This window comes from Callorhinus ursinus, unplaced genomic scaffold, assembly GCF_003265705.2.
Source record: "Callorhinus ursinus isolate GAN/ISIS: 27379988/994484 unplaced genomic scaffold, GSC_fseal_2.0 scaffold7, whole genome shotgun sequence".
Lineage (NCBI taxonomy): Eukaryota > Metazoa > Chordata > Mammalia > Carnivora > Otariidae > Callorhinus > Callorhinus ursinus.
This window is the reverse complement of record NW_027397069.1, coordinates 64,814,013-64,830,576: the sequence shown is the minus strand read 5'-3', so window position 1 is coordinate 64,830,576 and position 16,564 is coordinate 64,814,013. Positions and strand designations below refer to the sequence as shown.

Below are 16,564 nucleotides of genomic sequence, written 5' to 3'. Positions count from 1 at the left end.
TGATACCTGCAACTGTATTTAGTATGTGTATGATTTCAAGGTATCCGATCAATTATTTTTTTAATTTTTAACGTTTTTTTTTACATGGCTAAGGGGGAGAGCTACATTTATTCCTTGAGTGAAGTTTATTCTGTTCAAAAGGGGTACAGAAAACAAGCAGCCAGTCGGCCGCACACCCCCAGGGACCCAGCTGCTCCAGAATAAAGAGCTGGAGATCCAGATGGAGATTTTCCAGCCGGTGTCTGCCACCTCTGAGGGTAGGCCCACAAACGGGTTTCTGCAGCCTCGTCGGGGCTAAAGTGTGGATGGTGCTGTCTACCCAGCCACAAGACACCAGCATGAGAAATGAACTCTCAAGAAGTGAAATTTCTAAAGTGTTGCCCAAGTACCTGGCCCCGAATTCATTCACTTAAATAATCGAAAAGATGTAATCAATTTAAAGAATTTTTTAATTAATTGAGAATACTTAAAGGTTGGGAAGAAGGGAAGGAACTTTGGTCTCTTGTTACAACAATAAGAAATTCTTTTCAGCTTAAACATCTGAAAACTGTTTGCTTTCCTGAATGTTTTGCTTCTCATCTTTATCAATGCTTTCCTGAGTATGTTTAAGAACAAGGAGTTGTATTTGTTTTCAGCAGCTAAAGAGGGTGGGAAAACGTTGAAGATGTAAAACCATTTAGAATATGTTTTTGAACATCAGGAAAATGAGCCTACTTGTAACTCTGAACTTCTCTAAGGTTTAATCAAATGAGCAGGGCTTGGTTGCTGCTGGGGAGAATGATCCCGTATTCCACAGAACTATTAAGCAGATGGGAGAACGTGAACTTTTGTTTTCCTTGTTTTTGTCAAGACGCCAATCATTGGGAGGCGATACGATGAGCTGCAGAACTCTTCTGGACGGGATGGGAAGCCCAGGGCCGTGGCCGTCACCAGGAGCACATCATCTACGTCATCAGGCTCCAACTCCAATGTCCTTGTTCCTGTAAGCTGGAAAAGGCCCCAGTACTCTCAGGTATAGACTCCTAGGCTCCCAGGATTGGAAGGGAGTTCAGAGGGACCTTTCGAGCCCAACTGCCCATATGATAAGGGGCTCCTCCCTCGCCATGCTGACATTGCCCATCTAGGCATCAGCACTTCAGTGACTGGCATTCCAAGGGAACCTATTTTATCTTTGAACAGCTCATTACATTGAGTTGAAGTCTGATGTTTGCTGCTTCTACCCATTGGTCCGGGGTCTCTTAAGACTTAGCGAATGAAATGTGACCTCTCTTTCACATGGCAGTCCTTCAAATAGATAAAGAAACCCCATCCCCTCGGTGTCTCACCCACATGGGCTCTCTTTTCTCCAAATAATGCATCCTTAATTGGGAGAACTAAGTTCTCCCAAGAACTAAGTTCTACATGAAAGGGCTGCACAAGAATGCAGAATCTGCTTTTCTGGTTGCTTCCTCAAGCCACAGTGCTTTGTAGACCGGTAAAATTGTCTAAATTCTTACACGGATGGAGAGGGGAGGGAGGAGGGAAGAGATTAGCCAACGATGCTAAGGAACCAGGAAGGAAAGAGAAGGTAGGAAGTGGTCAGATCTACCCGCTGCTCCATGAATGGACATTAAGGAGGCCTGTACTTAGTCTAAGATGTGCAAATACTTTGTTTTCCGGTGGCCCTTCTGACCACTGTCCCCTGAGCATGCACTCCAGTCATGGTCTCCATGGACAGTCTGAGCCATACGGAGCAGAGCAGGCTGCTGGATCTCTCTGTAGGTCCATTCGCTCCCTGGGCGACTGCATTACAGTGTGAGTGTCATCAAACTTGCTGTTGAATGAAACCTCTGCATTATTCAGGGCTCTTTGGTAACTAACTTGACAGAAGCCCAGGGGAAAATTACCTCAAGAAGAAAAGGAATTTATTAACTCCCATAGCTTGGTTTCCCACCCAGCTGGATTCTAGTACACAAAACCAAGGAACTGGATCCTTAACCTCTCTCTCCCCTTCTCACTGTCCTCTCCTTCCCTTCCCAGTGTTGGCCCTCCTTCCCTCTCTGGCGACTTCATTCTCAAGCAGACTCTTGTCTTAGGAAATACCAACAGCTTCCAGCAGCTCCAGATTTGCATGGTCTTTGGCTCTGATGATTCCAGGACAGAGGCATTCCCTCCCCAACATCCGTAGCGATTCTAGAGAAAGGACTCTTGTAACATGTGTGAGGGAGGCAAAGCCCCACTTAGTGGGAGAGGAGCTGTCCCCAAGAGAAAAAGAGGGACTGTATTGTTGGAAGAAGGCCAAATGGTGGGCACTGAGCAGGGGACCGCAGGGCTCAGTTAGGCGAGTGGAGCGCAAAGCATCGCACTTGCTGGCACATAGCTGCTTCTCAATGACGTTTCATTGAGCTGTTGAGCAAGAGAACCTACTATACTTTCTTGGGGATCTGGAAAAGAGAAGAAAACTATACATCCCAGTTCTAGGTTCCTCTACATTGATTCCTTCCCACAACTGTAAAATGCCCACTAAAACTTAGGAAAATATTTTAGCAAATCTCTTGCCATCCGCCCACATCAAGGTCTTCCTGTCTTTGACCTTGAAAAGACACGGTATTGAGCGTCCCTTCTATAATTTTGGAAAGAAGAATGCAGTGAAGCCAAATTCCATTAAGAAAGAAAAGCTATGAGTGATATTGGCCTCCAAGCAGTCTCCACATTAACTTAAATCAGATTAAAAGGGAAAAATCATTTTACAGAGTTAGGAAGATTGCTTTAAGAGCATGTCTGAAGTACATTAACATTTTTTAGGTCCCAGCTACTCTTCCTTTTCATTCTCAACTCACCAATCATCCTGAGATCTAGTTTATCTATGTCATTGGAAAATGTGACAGTTTATAGAAGGATCTCCATGCGTAAGTGCCTAAAAATAAGGCTTGTGAAGAAAAGCGAAAGGAATTGAATCTGTTTAACTTTAGGAAGAATAAATTGAAAAAGATTTAATATGGCTTGCAGATAATTGAATTTTTTAATTCTGTGGGAAGTAAAGTTATTCCCCCATTTGAGGAAAATAGATTTGTGCTGGAACATAATAGATTTAATTTAGGTGTAAGGAAAGCCTTGCTAATGCTGAAAGACAAGAAAAGATTATCAAGGGGAGTCAGGAGTGTCTGCTGAAGAACCCAGGGGCTGATTTTCACCTGCCCTCCGTTGGGAAAACTTAGACAGCACTGTCCAGTAGAAACATAATGTGTATCTCATTTTAAACTAATAGTCGCCTTTTTTAAAAAAAAGTAAAAAGAAACAGGTAAAGTCATTTTTAATAACATGTTTTATTTAACCTAAAACATCTCAAGTATTATTATTTCAATATGCAGCCACTATTTTGCAATTATTGAGATACTTTGCATTCCTTTTGTGTATTTTATGTCTCAATTCTTACTGGCCACATTTTGGGGGCCATAGTCAAATGTGGCTAGTGGCTTACAGTTATTGGAACAGATTTGATCACAGGACCCCGTGATTAAAATGTGTTTCTGTGTCTCTTTTCCAGAAGAGGACAAAAGAGAAGTTGGTGCACGTCCTTTCTCTGTGTGGCCAAGAAGTAGGATTAAGCAAAAATCCATCAGTAAGTTCTGTCATGTATCACGTGTATGTTGACACCATATCTTTTTTACCTTTGATCTTTTTTAGCTTTAGAGAAGTCTGCTATGAATTACAGGTATGATATCCACCATCTAGATCAAACCTGTAGATCATTTCTCTCCACACTATGATTTTTAATCTCACTTAGTTCAGAAACAATGAACGGCTGTTTCCTCCAGTTTGTCTGCAAATAAATACTCAGTTGTTTTCATTGTTTAAAATTTCTTGGATTTTTTTTTATAAATATGCTCAGACGTCCTTATTTATGAATCTCTCCTGCACCACGATATTTAATAAACATTCCTTTGGGGTGCAATTTTACTCCTTGTATGCACGCCTCTTCCTGTGATGTCATTATTTTATGCACAATAGGGATGGAAATAATGATATATCATTATGGGATTTTTTTCTCTTATAAACGTCCACTGATGTTACAGTTAAAACAGAACAACAACAACATGCCATTGGGTTTTGGAATAAATGAATAATCGCAGTATTAGGATTTAGCTTCTGAAGTTTTTATATAATTTTGAAAATTCAAGTTGTCTATGAGTCTACTGTAGCCAAAGCAATAAAAATCTCAGGGTCTGGTTTCACTGGGCATTTTTATTTCATCCATATCTCCGCATCTTTGTTATCAACAAAAAAGTAAATAGCAAACTAAATAATTTCCCAAATAAAGTAAGAATTAGCAAACAGTTGCTCCGGGGAGCTGTCTTTTAAACCTCAAAATGTATCTACTAGGGTAGTTAATGAGCAGATGAAATGTCGGAGGCTCATATATTCTCACGCAAGCGCAGTTTGGTGTTTTCTTATCTGGGAAATGCGCCCCAGCTAGCCAGCCAGCCAGCGGCTAAGCTCGGCTTCCATTGAAGTCACCTTTTTAGTGTTACTGATCAGTGGATTTGTTGCTGCTCTGGTAACATTACCGAGGGCAGAGGGGACGAGGGGAAAGTGGCAGGGGCAGGCGGAGGGAGAGAGAAAGAGCACTTTGCCTCTGCAGGGTGCCTCGGTGGCTCAGTCAATTAAGAGTCCGACTCTTGATTTCAGCTCAAGTCATAATCTCAGGGTCGTGAGACCAAGCCCCGCTTCAGGCTACACACTCACTGCAGAGTCTGCTTGAGGTTTCTCTCCCTGCCTCTCCCTCTGCCCCTCCCCCTGCTCACACACTAGAAATAAGTAAATAAAATCTTTTTAAAAATCATATTGATCACTTTATTTAATATCAATCTATGTTCAGGAAAGGCTGGATAGCAAAACATTTAGGTTCATTTGCAGTTTTGTTTTTTTTTTTTAAGATTTATTTGTCAGAGAGAGAGCACGCACAAGTAGGGGAAGTGGCAAGCAGAGGGAGAAGCAGGCTCCTTGCTGAGCAAGGAACCCAATGTGGGAATCGATCCCAAGATCCTGGGATTATGACCTGAGCCAAAGGCAGACGCTTAACCAACTGAGCCACCCAGGCGTCCCTCATTTGCAGTTTCTTATTTCTGTAAAGTTCTAGTAAATGTCCTGGTGGAAAGAACCTAAACACAAAAGACAGTTTTAAAATATTAACATACGAAAGATCTTAATAGGGGAAAAAATGTTTTGTTCTGTTTATATCAACAGGAAAGGAATTTAGGTATAAATTACGAGCATGGCTACTCAGATACTCGTCTGTAATTCAAATGAGCAAGGACTGTAGTTTTTGGCTTCTGTTTCTTTATCAGTTTCTGGCTTATCTCTGAAAGGGTTAAATACTTTGCTCTCACATATTATTCTACAGGTATCAGTAGTCCTTAAAATATTATGTACAATTTCTAACCTCAGTTTAGAAACAATGGAAAATTTCTTGGCTGCCCTAGTTTGTGAACACATGCTCAGTTGTCACACACACACACACACACACACACACACACACACACACAGGTGGGATCCAGTCTTCATCCGTTAAGAAGCAGCAATGTGACTTGAGCATTTTCCTCCTGCATGAACTTGTGTCTTTGCAATGAGTTTAATCTGAAGGCACCTGTCCAACATAAATAATAAAAGAACATTCTAAAAATACCCACTTAAGGAATTAGGTGTGTACTGGAAATAGAGGGCCATGAAGAGCCAATTACAGTTTTCGTAGCACAAACAACCGACGGGAGAACGGTCTCTCAGGAGAGGACTCTTGTGATTCGTAGGTGATTTTTTCATCGTGTGGGGATTTGGATCTGCTTGAGCACCAGACGAGCTTGGTGTCTTCTGAGGACGGCGCCCGAGAGCAGGAGAACATGGATGACACAAACAGCGAGCAGCAGTTTAGAGTCTTTAGGGACTTCGATTTCCTAGATGTGGAGCTGGAGGATGGAGAGGTACAGTATATTCTCTGTAAAAAATAACCCACTCAGCCTTTCCTTGACTAATGAAAACAGTTTCTTTTTACCCGCTAAATAATGAGGTTTTATAACAGAGTCTTTAATTGGAAAGCTGTAAACCTTATTTTGAATCAACTTATTCAAACTTACAGCAGCTTAACTTTGGCAAAAGTTACCACACCCTTCCTGTCTGAGTCCACAGCATGAGCTGCCAAGTTATTTCTAAATGGCAAAGATCTGACGTTTAATGACCACACAAAGACTGTGTGTGTGCAGTGCAAAGGTGAACTTTAAAAAAAAAAAAAATCACAAAAACATTCAAGTTCTGAGCCTGTTCACTGGTGCCTGGGGAAAACATGCTAAGCATCTAATTATTTTAAAAGTGAAATTACTTGATGACTTCAAAGCTTGCCTGCTCCAACAGGAGACAGGAGCCTGAGGGCTCCAGCATCCTTGTGCCGTTTGATGAAATCATTACAACTTGAAACAAGATAGAAGGCGCGTAAGAGCTCTGGGCTCTGCTCTAGGTTGGTAGCTAGTGTTCCCAACACCTGGAGCTGTTGAATTCATGTCTCAACCGGCAAATGCAGATTCATGGATTTGAATGATAATTATGGTAATAGGATGCTTTCTGTTATGAATCATGGTTTTGAAAACTGGGATTGGAAGGAGGGGCATCATTCTGACCCTCTCATTTCCAGCTGGGGGGTAGTCTCTGCCTCATGGAGGAAGACAAAATTGACTGATGAGAGGCTGGCATATGTAAACATGCCTGGTACCACACCGGCTCACAGTGTTCCTTAATACACTGGAGTTCACGTTTAGCTAAATGCACTGATTTTCCCAAAGAGAGAAAGGGCTTTCTGCCAGTCTTACATTTAAAATGGAGGCCCCTCTTCAAAGTTTATCAGATCCCGTGATGGGTAGGCACCTCCTGACTTACCTATAAACTTGTGAGAAATGGTGCTTCCTTAAGCAGCTCACCTTCCCTAAAAGGATATGTATGATTGCCAATCGTCTTATGTCGAGGTAAGGCCAAGGAGCCATGGCCTAGCCTGGATGTCTGGGGAGAATTATGTCCTCAGAATGCAGAATGTTTTCTTTACCTGTTCTTTCTCTAGAAACCAAGTTGAGCAGACCCAGTCCTTAAAGCATCTTTAAAATAAGTGTCAGCTTTTCACCTTGAATTATTCTAGAACCTGTAACAAGGATTGCGGAGTTTTCTGACTGTTAACCGTAATGAGTAATAGAGAAATCAATCACTAAGTGGAGTGAGGATTGTTTTAAAAAGTCTAAACCAAAATACAACCGTTTAGAATACTTTCAAAATGCCTCTGAGGCCAGAGCTATAGGGAATGTCAGAAGATTAGCTCCCTGATCTGGGTCACTGACCTAATCCTTGTTCTTAGGCTAGAATTCAAGCTTAGGCACCCTCTTTACTCTGGAAGTTAAAATGAGGGAAAACTTGATGAAGAAAGAGAAGTATTATTTTCCAGTCTCAGCCAAAAGGAAAAAAAAAAATGTGTTATGGGACATGTCCTTGCAGGAGTGACGTAAAGTAGAGGAATCAGACACAATTTCAGAAAAACTAACATTTAATTTCTATCAGAACAAAGGAAGGAAAATCGGAGGTGCCTCTCACTTGAAAATAAATATTATACTGATGTTTTTCAGGGACAATAAATAATAAATACTCCTCTCCCTTCTAGTGTTCTATTATCCTAGCAGACAAGAACTTCAAAAGCATAGTAATCATTTTATCTTATTCGATTAAGATTTTGTAAGAAACTTCAGAGTGTGAGAGTATCTGTTCCATCCAAATAAAATAAACTCTCTGAGAATGTTCTGCTACTTCTCAATAAGATTATAATACGGGATTCTAGCAAGTTTACCGAGTGCTAGAGTAAAAATGCCCGAGCTTTAGTCAGGCAGGTCCAACTTGGAATTTCAGCTCTGCCACTGACGGAGCTTTATGCCCTAAAACGCGAATGCAGCTTCTCTTGACTTCCTCATCTGTTAAATGGGTTTGATAATATCTGCTTATCAAGTTGATGCCGGGAGTAAGATAACCTCTGCCGAGTGTCAGGCATGCAGCAGGCAGTCCTTTGTACTGTCATTGGTGAATAATTTCAGCATATTCTCATCTGAGAAAGCCAAGCTCATCTGGCGTCTAGAGCAAAACACAATTATCAAAAAAGAAAGACAAGATGTTTTTTGGGTTTTTTTTTTTTTAACGTCTCTTCCTTTTCATTAAGTAGTCTCCGAATTCCGAATTTATTGCCTCCTATCTATAACAGTTTGCCTTAGAACTTTTAAGGATCGTTAAAAGGTGCCATGTCCTTGCTATTAATTGCACATCAGCAGTGAACACACCATGACCACAAACACTTTAGTCTTGTGAGATGGATCAGGTGATGCCACCTTTTCTTTTTCCCCCAGTGGATGACCCTCATTCGTTTTCTCACGAAGTTGAACAATTTTCTCACAAATAAAAATTTAAGCATCCTCCCTCCCCCCCCCCAAAAAAGTATTAAGGAGCAGAAGCTGCCGGTCCCTGAGGTGGCAAGCTATTTCAGAAATTGTTTTTATGATTCGTTACCCCAGCTACACCATCCACCCCCAAAAGGGTTTGAACTTCCTGGTGTTTGATACTGATTTCTCTCTTTGGGGGTTTGTATATCTTCACCATTTTTTTTAAAGTCGCATCTACTGAAGGCTATATTGTTGGCCCTGTGTATTGCTGTTGTGTTAAAACTAAGATGAATGCACTTGAGTGTCTTTAATATAATTGTTTTAAATAGACCTCTTATTTGTTTTTCTGTCCATTCAATCTGCTACCCAGGAACTTCAGGTAAGATGATGCTATCTTTAATTCAGATATGCTAAGTAGATGTTTTGCATCATTGCAGACTTATAACAACATAATTGCTTTTTTCCTCCCTTCTAGCATATATATGCCTATTTGCGTGCATATTTACACTGAGGTGTGTGTGATGCAAGGTGGATTTTTCTTTGTTGCTCCAGTATGGAAATATTTCCTAAACTATAAATACAAGATAGTTTTAAAATCTTGGTATGCCTGGTCTAGAAGTCGCATAAGTATATCTCTTGAGCGAAAGTGAGGTTTTAAATATGATCTATGGAAATCTTACTATTTCTGAGAAGGCAGCCGTCCAGCTGGATTGGTTCTGTTGTTAAATCCTCTTATTAAAAGTGAAGCCAACAAGGCACATCTAACAATATACCACCAACACTTCCAATCAGATCCTTTCCAGCATTAGGAGCTATCTCTGTATGGCAACTATATAAAGTTTCATCCAAATGAGAACCATTTCTCAAGTCAAAGGGCGTGCTAATAATAACTGCACGTAGACAACAGGCATAAGCCAGGACCATCAGGGGGCAAACTGACCTATGAGCACCTTACTATGTCTGTGTCATGTCAGACAACTCTGAGAAGGTGTATATTTGAGGAAATATATTTTGACCACACTGCACCTACATTCTTTCAACAATAATCCTTACTTGATAGAGTTCTAGTATGGAAAAAAAATTATTTCAAAAAATATTATTTCTGACATTTCTAGAATGTTCAGTCACAAATGCTTTCTCATCTCAGTATAAATCCTGAGTAGTTATTTAAGTTTGATAACTGACAGATACAGATTGTCTTGAATAATTAGCCATCTCCTAAATTTCTCACACGTAGAAAATCTGACATAATCAGTAAAACACTGTTTTGACTTTTGACCACGTAGGTTGACTTTTAATAACCACACACTTGAACTTGAGCTAGACTATAGATACCCATACTAGAGATGCACTACTGCATCTCGCTTCTTCAGCCACTACCAGGGAAACAGTTTCAACACCTTCGCCTCTGGTGGAGCTACTGCATGCTCTAGAAAGACATCCAGATATTCTTCCTGCAAGAACAGCCCTTCCCTTACCCCTAGTTCTCATGCCTGGTTCATTCAGGGCTTCACCAGAGGTGCAGTCATATCACTAGGAACAGTGATCCATGCCCAGTGTAGCATTCCCTCACCCTAGACGTCTGTATTTCTCTCATGGTTCTTCTCAGGTTCAGCATGCAAGACTTCCAGAACTGTTGCCTAAGATAGTTCATCCAACCCATTCACTGATTTGGTACAAGGGAATCAACTTTAGGAATTAGGTTTTATATTCATATTTGTATATTTCTCCCAGTAGTTTGCATCTCTTCTTTTTCTCTGTATTCTTATTCTTTTCATCTTTTTAACTTCTTCACACATTGCATTTTCTTTTTCTTTCCAGAACTCTTGCCTTTTCCACATTTTTCTTTCAGTTTTTCACTGAAATAGCTAATTTAAAATCCCAGCAAAACAGTTAACCTTTTCCACTAGGAAAAAAATTATTTGGTGACAATTTATCATAGCAGATACAGATAAAAGTGCAGATACTACTCTTTATAATCAAACAGTTCTAAGAACAATCATGAACATCATACATGGGAATAAATCATGATGATAATTTTCGTATCAGATCCAGAATGTGTTTAGGATTCTTACCTATTGCCTTTTGCCATGAATAGCCAAAAAAGACTTCAGAAAAGTTAAAGCATCTATTATATGAGAGATCTATGAGAATGGCAAGTTTTGCTTCATTAGGATCCAGAAGAAATAGATCCTTAAACCAAAGGAAGATTAGTAAATTTAAAGCTCATAATTTTAACTGATTTTACATCTCTCATATTATATGATTATGCTACTCACTGAGCTCTCACCAGAAAGTTATTTTATTTCAGCGAACCATCAGACAGTGTTTCAAATGACTTCTAAATGAAAGGATTCTGGGCTAGATTTTGTTCAGATTACCTATCTATATAGGTTAAAACTTGCTCATCAAGGGGCTATTTCTCTTCCTTTATTCCTGTTTTAACAGAGAGGAAAGAAATAAAACCCAAATTACTTTCTAAGAAAGATTTTCTTGTCGGACAAATACACTTACTTAACATCAGATGGTCGGTAGAGAAAGTCTGGGATACAATGAGAAGCTTTAACACCTGCATTGTCACTCAGCGCAGGTCTCAGAAATGAAAAGGTACAAGTCAGCATTAGTGCTTGGTACCAAGTCAACCATTTCAGGTCCAGGAAAGCAACTGTTTTCTATGTTAGGACAATTATTTAAAGATGAGCCTAAAGCAAAAGTTAAGCTGTGCTGCTCTGGCCTGTGCATAGTGCATGATCCATCAGACTTCGCCCAGCTGCTCTCAGATATTCTTTTAACTCTGCATTTGATCTGCAAAAACCGCTGTAGCAGGAACAGGCTGGAATGTTTACCTAATACTCTTCTACTTAATACCGGAAGGATGTGGAATGTGCTACAGCATAGCTCCTACTTTTTCTCCTTCCGAAGAAAAGAGTACTAAATGGGCCGGGGAGGGGCCTCACCTCTTTGGAGGTTGTTTTAATAGAAATGGTCTCTTTCTTACAGATTTTTGGAAACCTAGATCATTACAGAGTTGACCAAAGTCACCTTTTAAAAAAACATGGTGTTACCCACCAGGCCCAAGAGAAATGTGTAATCACTTCTACCTATGATTCAATATGCACTTAGGTGAAAATATTATGCTTTACTACCTTTCACATCACGTAAACAAAATGTCTGGTACCAAAGTAGATGAGAGCTTGGAAATTCATAATGAAAGCATTTATTTCTAAGCTATGACTAATTAAATGTGTGAAGGTGTGAGTGCAGGAAGATTCTGGCATAAAAACCCGCTGATGGTGTGATTTCAGGGTGAGAGTATGGACAATTTCAACTGGGGAGTGCGCAGGCGTTCTCTGGACAGTTTGGACAAGTGTGATATGCAGCTTCTGGAGGAGCGCCAACTTTCAGGAAGGTCTCCCAGCCTAAATAAAATGAACCACGAGGACTCCGATGAATCCTCCGAAGAGGAGGACCTCACAACCAGCCAGATCCTGGAGCACTCCGACCTAGTAAGTGGGACCACCTTCCCACCATGGGAAACGGGAGGTTTATTTTTGTAATCGAAGCAGGAGCGTGGTTTCCAGTTGCCGCTAAAGAAACTTTGCACAGCTGCTAAACTAACATCTGAAAAAATCAGGTAGTGTCTAACTGATGGTAACAAGCCTCTTGTCTATAGGTTGCAACCGGACACAAACACTCGGGTATTTGTTAGAAGCCTTGAACACCATCAGATCCATTAAGGCCTGGATTTTTCCTCAAATAACTTTTATGAGGCTGGAATCTTTTAAAAAATGCCTGAGACATCTGAAGTTTTAGGAAATATAATGGACATTTGGATGTGGTTATCTGCAAGTATGAGTGTTCGTGTTTTAGAGTTCTGTGCCCTAATGCCCTACACCAGCTGCTGGGTTTAAGTTCCAGTAGTGAAATATGCACGTTAAATAATATCTGTCACCCAAAAACAAGCTCGGGCAATGGTTTGTACTCTTATGTAAAGGATCATTTGAGCTTTTAAAGAAACTCCACACTGGGTTTTATTTGCTTTGCTTTCTCTACAGATCATGACTCGCTCCCCTTCTGAGGAGACTAATCCCATGGAATCGCTCACCACAGCCTGTGACATGACCCCTGCTGATCCTCATTCCTTTAACACCAGAATGGCTAGCTTTGATGCGTCTTTGTCCGATATGAATAATCTGCAGATTTCTGAGGGCTCCAAGGTGAAGAGATTTTGGCAATTATGATTATAGTTTTCTTAAAGAAAAAGTACTTCCAATTTTCTGAGAAATCTTAGGGGGCTCTAAGTGGAGGGACTGTATCTTTTTCCTTTCTGACTTTTTTGAAATAACTGAATTTGTGCACCTGAGCCTATGTTTTGAAGTTGTTTTACCCTCACAAATGAGCAGCCATCTTCTTGGTGGTTCAAAGAGATTTGCTTTGAGGTCTCATTCAAATGAGACATTTTGCATTTTCCATATAGCAGGAACACTGCTGATTAACGGCAAAACAAATCGGTGTATGTCTGAGATTGCTGTGACTTGGGAACTGCTGTTCTTTGTCATGACTTTTATAAAACAATATGCTAAGTGAGGTGTGGGTGTCTGCATGTACTTGGGGAAATTTTTTCCTATGTAGGAACCAGTTATACAATTTGTACATTGACTCCATTCTGGCCTTTTGGCATACTACTGGAATTTTCAGTGTTAATCACAATATTATGCCAAATTTAAACAAAACTGTCCTAGCCAGACAGAGGAGAAAAGTAAGTAACGGATACAGTTTTCTTATTTAAAAAGTCAGGGCTTTAAAAAGCTAACAGTGTATATTTCGTTTTTTGTTAATTTTTAATTCTAATCCTAAAACTATCCACTTCCACACTGTGTTCACATAAGTGCCCACATATGTGGCCCTTAATATAGAATTTTATTTTCTATGTTACAAATACCAAAATAGCTGTTGGTAGTAGGTGTCCTTTATCCTGAGTTTGCTATGGTAGTATAAGTTTGAAAGAGAAGGTTATAAAGTAATTTTTAAAATGTATAAAAGTATATTCTTTCTGATACTTCTAATGGAAAAAAATATAATACTGGCTGTTGTGTACTCTTTTTACAGCGCACTTAAAACAGATCTGAGGTCCAGGTACTTTAAACCAAGGACAGCCAACCAAATCGCAATCACTTAAAAATGTTGAAGCTTAAAGAATTATTTCTAAGAGAGCCTCAGTGCGAAAGGACTACAGTCTGGATTCTCAGAGTCAGCAGAGTCCCTTTTGTGGCCAAAAAAGGTGCAGAAAGAAAGGAAACTTGTCTGAGATCAAAATGCCAGAATCCTAAGATTAAGAAATTAAATATCATGGGAAGGACATCACAAAATAAATGTGAAGTTATTAGCATTTGCTATTTCTCAGTCTTACCATAGACATTCTCTCAATTTTTCTGTTTTGATTGCCAAGTTACATAGATTTCTCATAGAAAGCACTACCTGAGTGGTAATATACTTAGGAACTCAGGCAGGAATCATCTAATTCAATCAAGGAAAAGCTAAGTCTGATTTCTGAAAGGCTCTCTCTGTTTTCCACCTGAGCTGGGTTTCTGCAATGTGCGATACAGCCATGATGTTAGAAAGGGAAAATAAAGGACATTTTTGTGAGAACCCAGCCCTCCCCTAATAGATTAGGTTTATGTACACTAATGACCCAGACCAGTCACCAGCAGCCAGTCTTGTTGGCACCACTGTAGTTTTAAAAAGCCGGAAAAAGCAGATATGGATAAGCCTCTGAAACTCAGTATTTATGAGCAATTCCTTCAAAGACATGAGCTATCTTGTTTCCCTAACATATCTTTAAACACTCCTCTTAATTTCTCTATTAATCTTAGATTCAAAATACCAACTGGGTGGCCAGCCGGCAACCCGTGATAATGCTCAAATTCATATAGATTTCCTTTTTGCATGGCTTTGGTTTTGTTTTAAGAAAATGACTCACTGAAACATGTGCGTGTGATGTCTTCCTCTCCTCTTCTGGTCTGTAACCCAGTTGCCTTCCTTCCTCTCATAAAGAACAGTCAGTTCTCCAGCTGAGTCCCCCTGGCCCCCGTTCAAACCCAGCCTCTTTTTCCATTGCTCTTGCTGTGTCTCTCTCCGGCACCTCACTGATCCCAGCTCTGCCTTGACCGAGAGCCCTTGCATTTTGCTGCTCCCTCTACAACAATGTGAGAGCAGCCTCTCCTATCCATTATCTTCCGGGGCGGCGGGGGGGGGGGGGGTTCCAAGAGCAAAGCATGTATGTAAATGGGTCTTAGAGGATTTCCAGTATGGAAAGGCCTATCAACATGGCTGGCTCAGTGAACAACCATGGACCACTCATGCACCCTGCAGGTTTATCTTGAGCATTTAGTATACCAGCCACTGATGATTCTAAATTCCAGTTTCCATAGGTAAAGGAGTCCTGTGTCAGAGCATTCCCTCTGGATAGGCTCGCTTTAGAAGGCAAGTTTTGTACAGTGGAAAGAGCTCTAAATCCAAAGGCCCCGATTTATCTACTTGGTGCCAGGCAAGTCCCTTTCCCACACATGAGTTTCCTATAAAATGTGAGGGCTAGACCAAGGGGTCTCTGTGGTCTTTTCTAAGTTTAGCATTTATACTCCCGTAATCATGGATCAAATATGGCAATCTACTAAGAGCCTCTTTGGAAACCACTATAGGCAAGACTGAAAAGAACGTAAAGAATGAACAGCGCTTCCGAGAATTCCCGAGTCCAGTTACAGAAAGGGACTGTTTTGTAGCCAGAAAAATCAATGCCCCCGATTTCTATTACTCTCGGGATTGGTCTCTTTTATTTTCCCTTTAGTTGAATAGATTTTCCCAAATATATTCTTACCAAGTGGGGGGATTCTTTCCTCTCTTTCTTCTTCCAGGCTGAAGCCGTCCAGGAGGAGGAGGACACGGCCGTGCATGAGGACGACCTGTCCAGTTCTGTCAATGAACTCCCCGCAACCTTCGAATGCAGTGGTAGCTTCAGCCTGGATATGACTGAGGCAGAAGAAAAAGGCAACAGAGGACTGGACCCGTTTACTCTCGCTAGGTAACGCAGCCCTTGGTGGAAATGAGCGGTGACGGCGTACCTGGCACATTGTCTCACATTCACTGTATCTCAGGTGAAAGGTCACACGGGCACTGCCGGGACTTCCTAATGAGGAGTCCGAATCGACTTCCGACTCCGAAGGCTCTCAGCTGGTCAGAGTCCTCCAGCCTGGGTGCAGGGCCTGGTGCGGAACTGAAAGGGGTATTCACGTAGTGACTCCTAAAAGCCATAGAGTAACACAGAGTAACACCGAGCAACGTAAAGCCATAGAGTAACTCAAAAGCCAAAGAGGGGCCTGGGGACATGGTCCAAGCCTTGCAAGCTTTGAAGATAAGCAAGACTGGCAAACCTTGGAAATGAGGAGTTCTTTCCACTTCGAGTTAAAAGACAAGAACAAGAGGCTCTTTATAAGTTAAATACCTACTCTTTTTTTAAGTGGGTGGCTTTCAGCCTGGTGGCTGATATTTCTGAGACCAGCGAGATCTAGTCAGAGAACGCAAGTAGACAGAAATAGAGAGGAATAGATAAAAAACACTAATGCAGGGGCGCCAGGGTGGCTCAGTCAGGTGAGCGGCTGACTCGATCTCAGCTCAGGCCTTGATCTCAGGGTTGTGAGTTCAAGCCCCACGTTGGGCTCCACACTGGGCATGGAGCCTGCTTAAAAAACACACACACACACACACACAAACACACACACACGCACTAACGCAGTGTCTAGAAAAAAATCACAAGTGGTAAGGCTAGAGATTTACTTCTAGAGAAGAAAGAATCCTAAAATCTCTCTTCTGAATGTGGACAAGAACTATGGAGCTTTTGATAATGGCCAAAGACCTTCTGTTATGGTGAGCAGTGTCTGTCCTTGGAAGGAAAAGCTGAAGGTGACAATTCCTACAGAAGAACCTGACCTTTCGCCTGTGGTCGCGTTATCTTCCCTTCCTCCGGGGGGCTCTGCGCCTCTCACCCCGCCTCTCTGTCCTTACGTTGCCTTTTCTCCCTCCACCCCCTGCTCCTGGGCATTCATGCATGTGCAGCCATTAATACTGTCTCCCACAAA

General features: G+C 41.1%; 1 protein-coding gene across 4 annotated transcripts in view; it reads left to right on the top strand.

Annotated features, from left to right (window-relative positions):
• The window catches only part of FRY (FRY microtubule binding protein), a 447,132-nt gene that overhangs the window by 398,852 nt on the left and 31,716 nt on the right, over positions 1-16,564 (top strand). For all 4 annotated transcript variants that reach the window (XM_073894719.1, XM_073894717.1, XM_025875084.2 and 1 more), the window contains 6 exons: positions 851-1,012; positions 3,527-3,601; positions 5,787-5,957; positions 11,738-11,938; positions 12,488-12,649; positions 15,344-15,510. In XM_073894719.1, the coding sequence (XP_073750820.1) occupies positions 851-1,012; positions 3,527-3,601; positions 5,787-5,957; positions 11,738-11,938; positions 12,488-12,649; positions 15,344-15,510 (938 nt within the window). The remainder of the gene's footprint in view (positions 1-850; positions 1,013-3,526; positions 3,602-5,786; positions 5,958-11,737; positions 11,939-12,487; positions 12,650-15,343; positions 15,511-16,564) is intronic.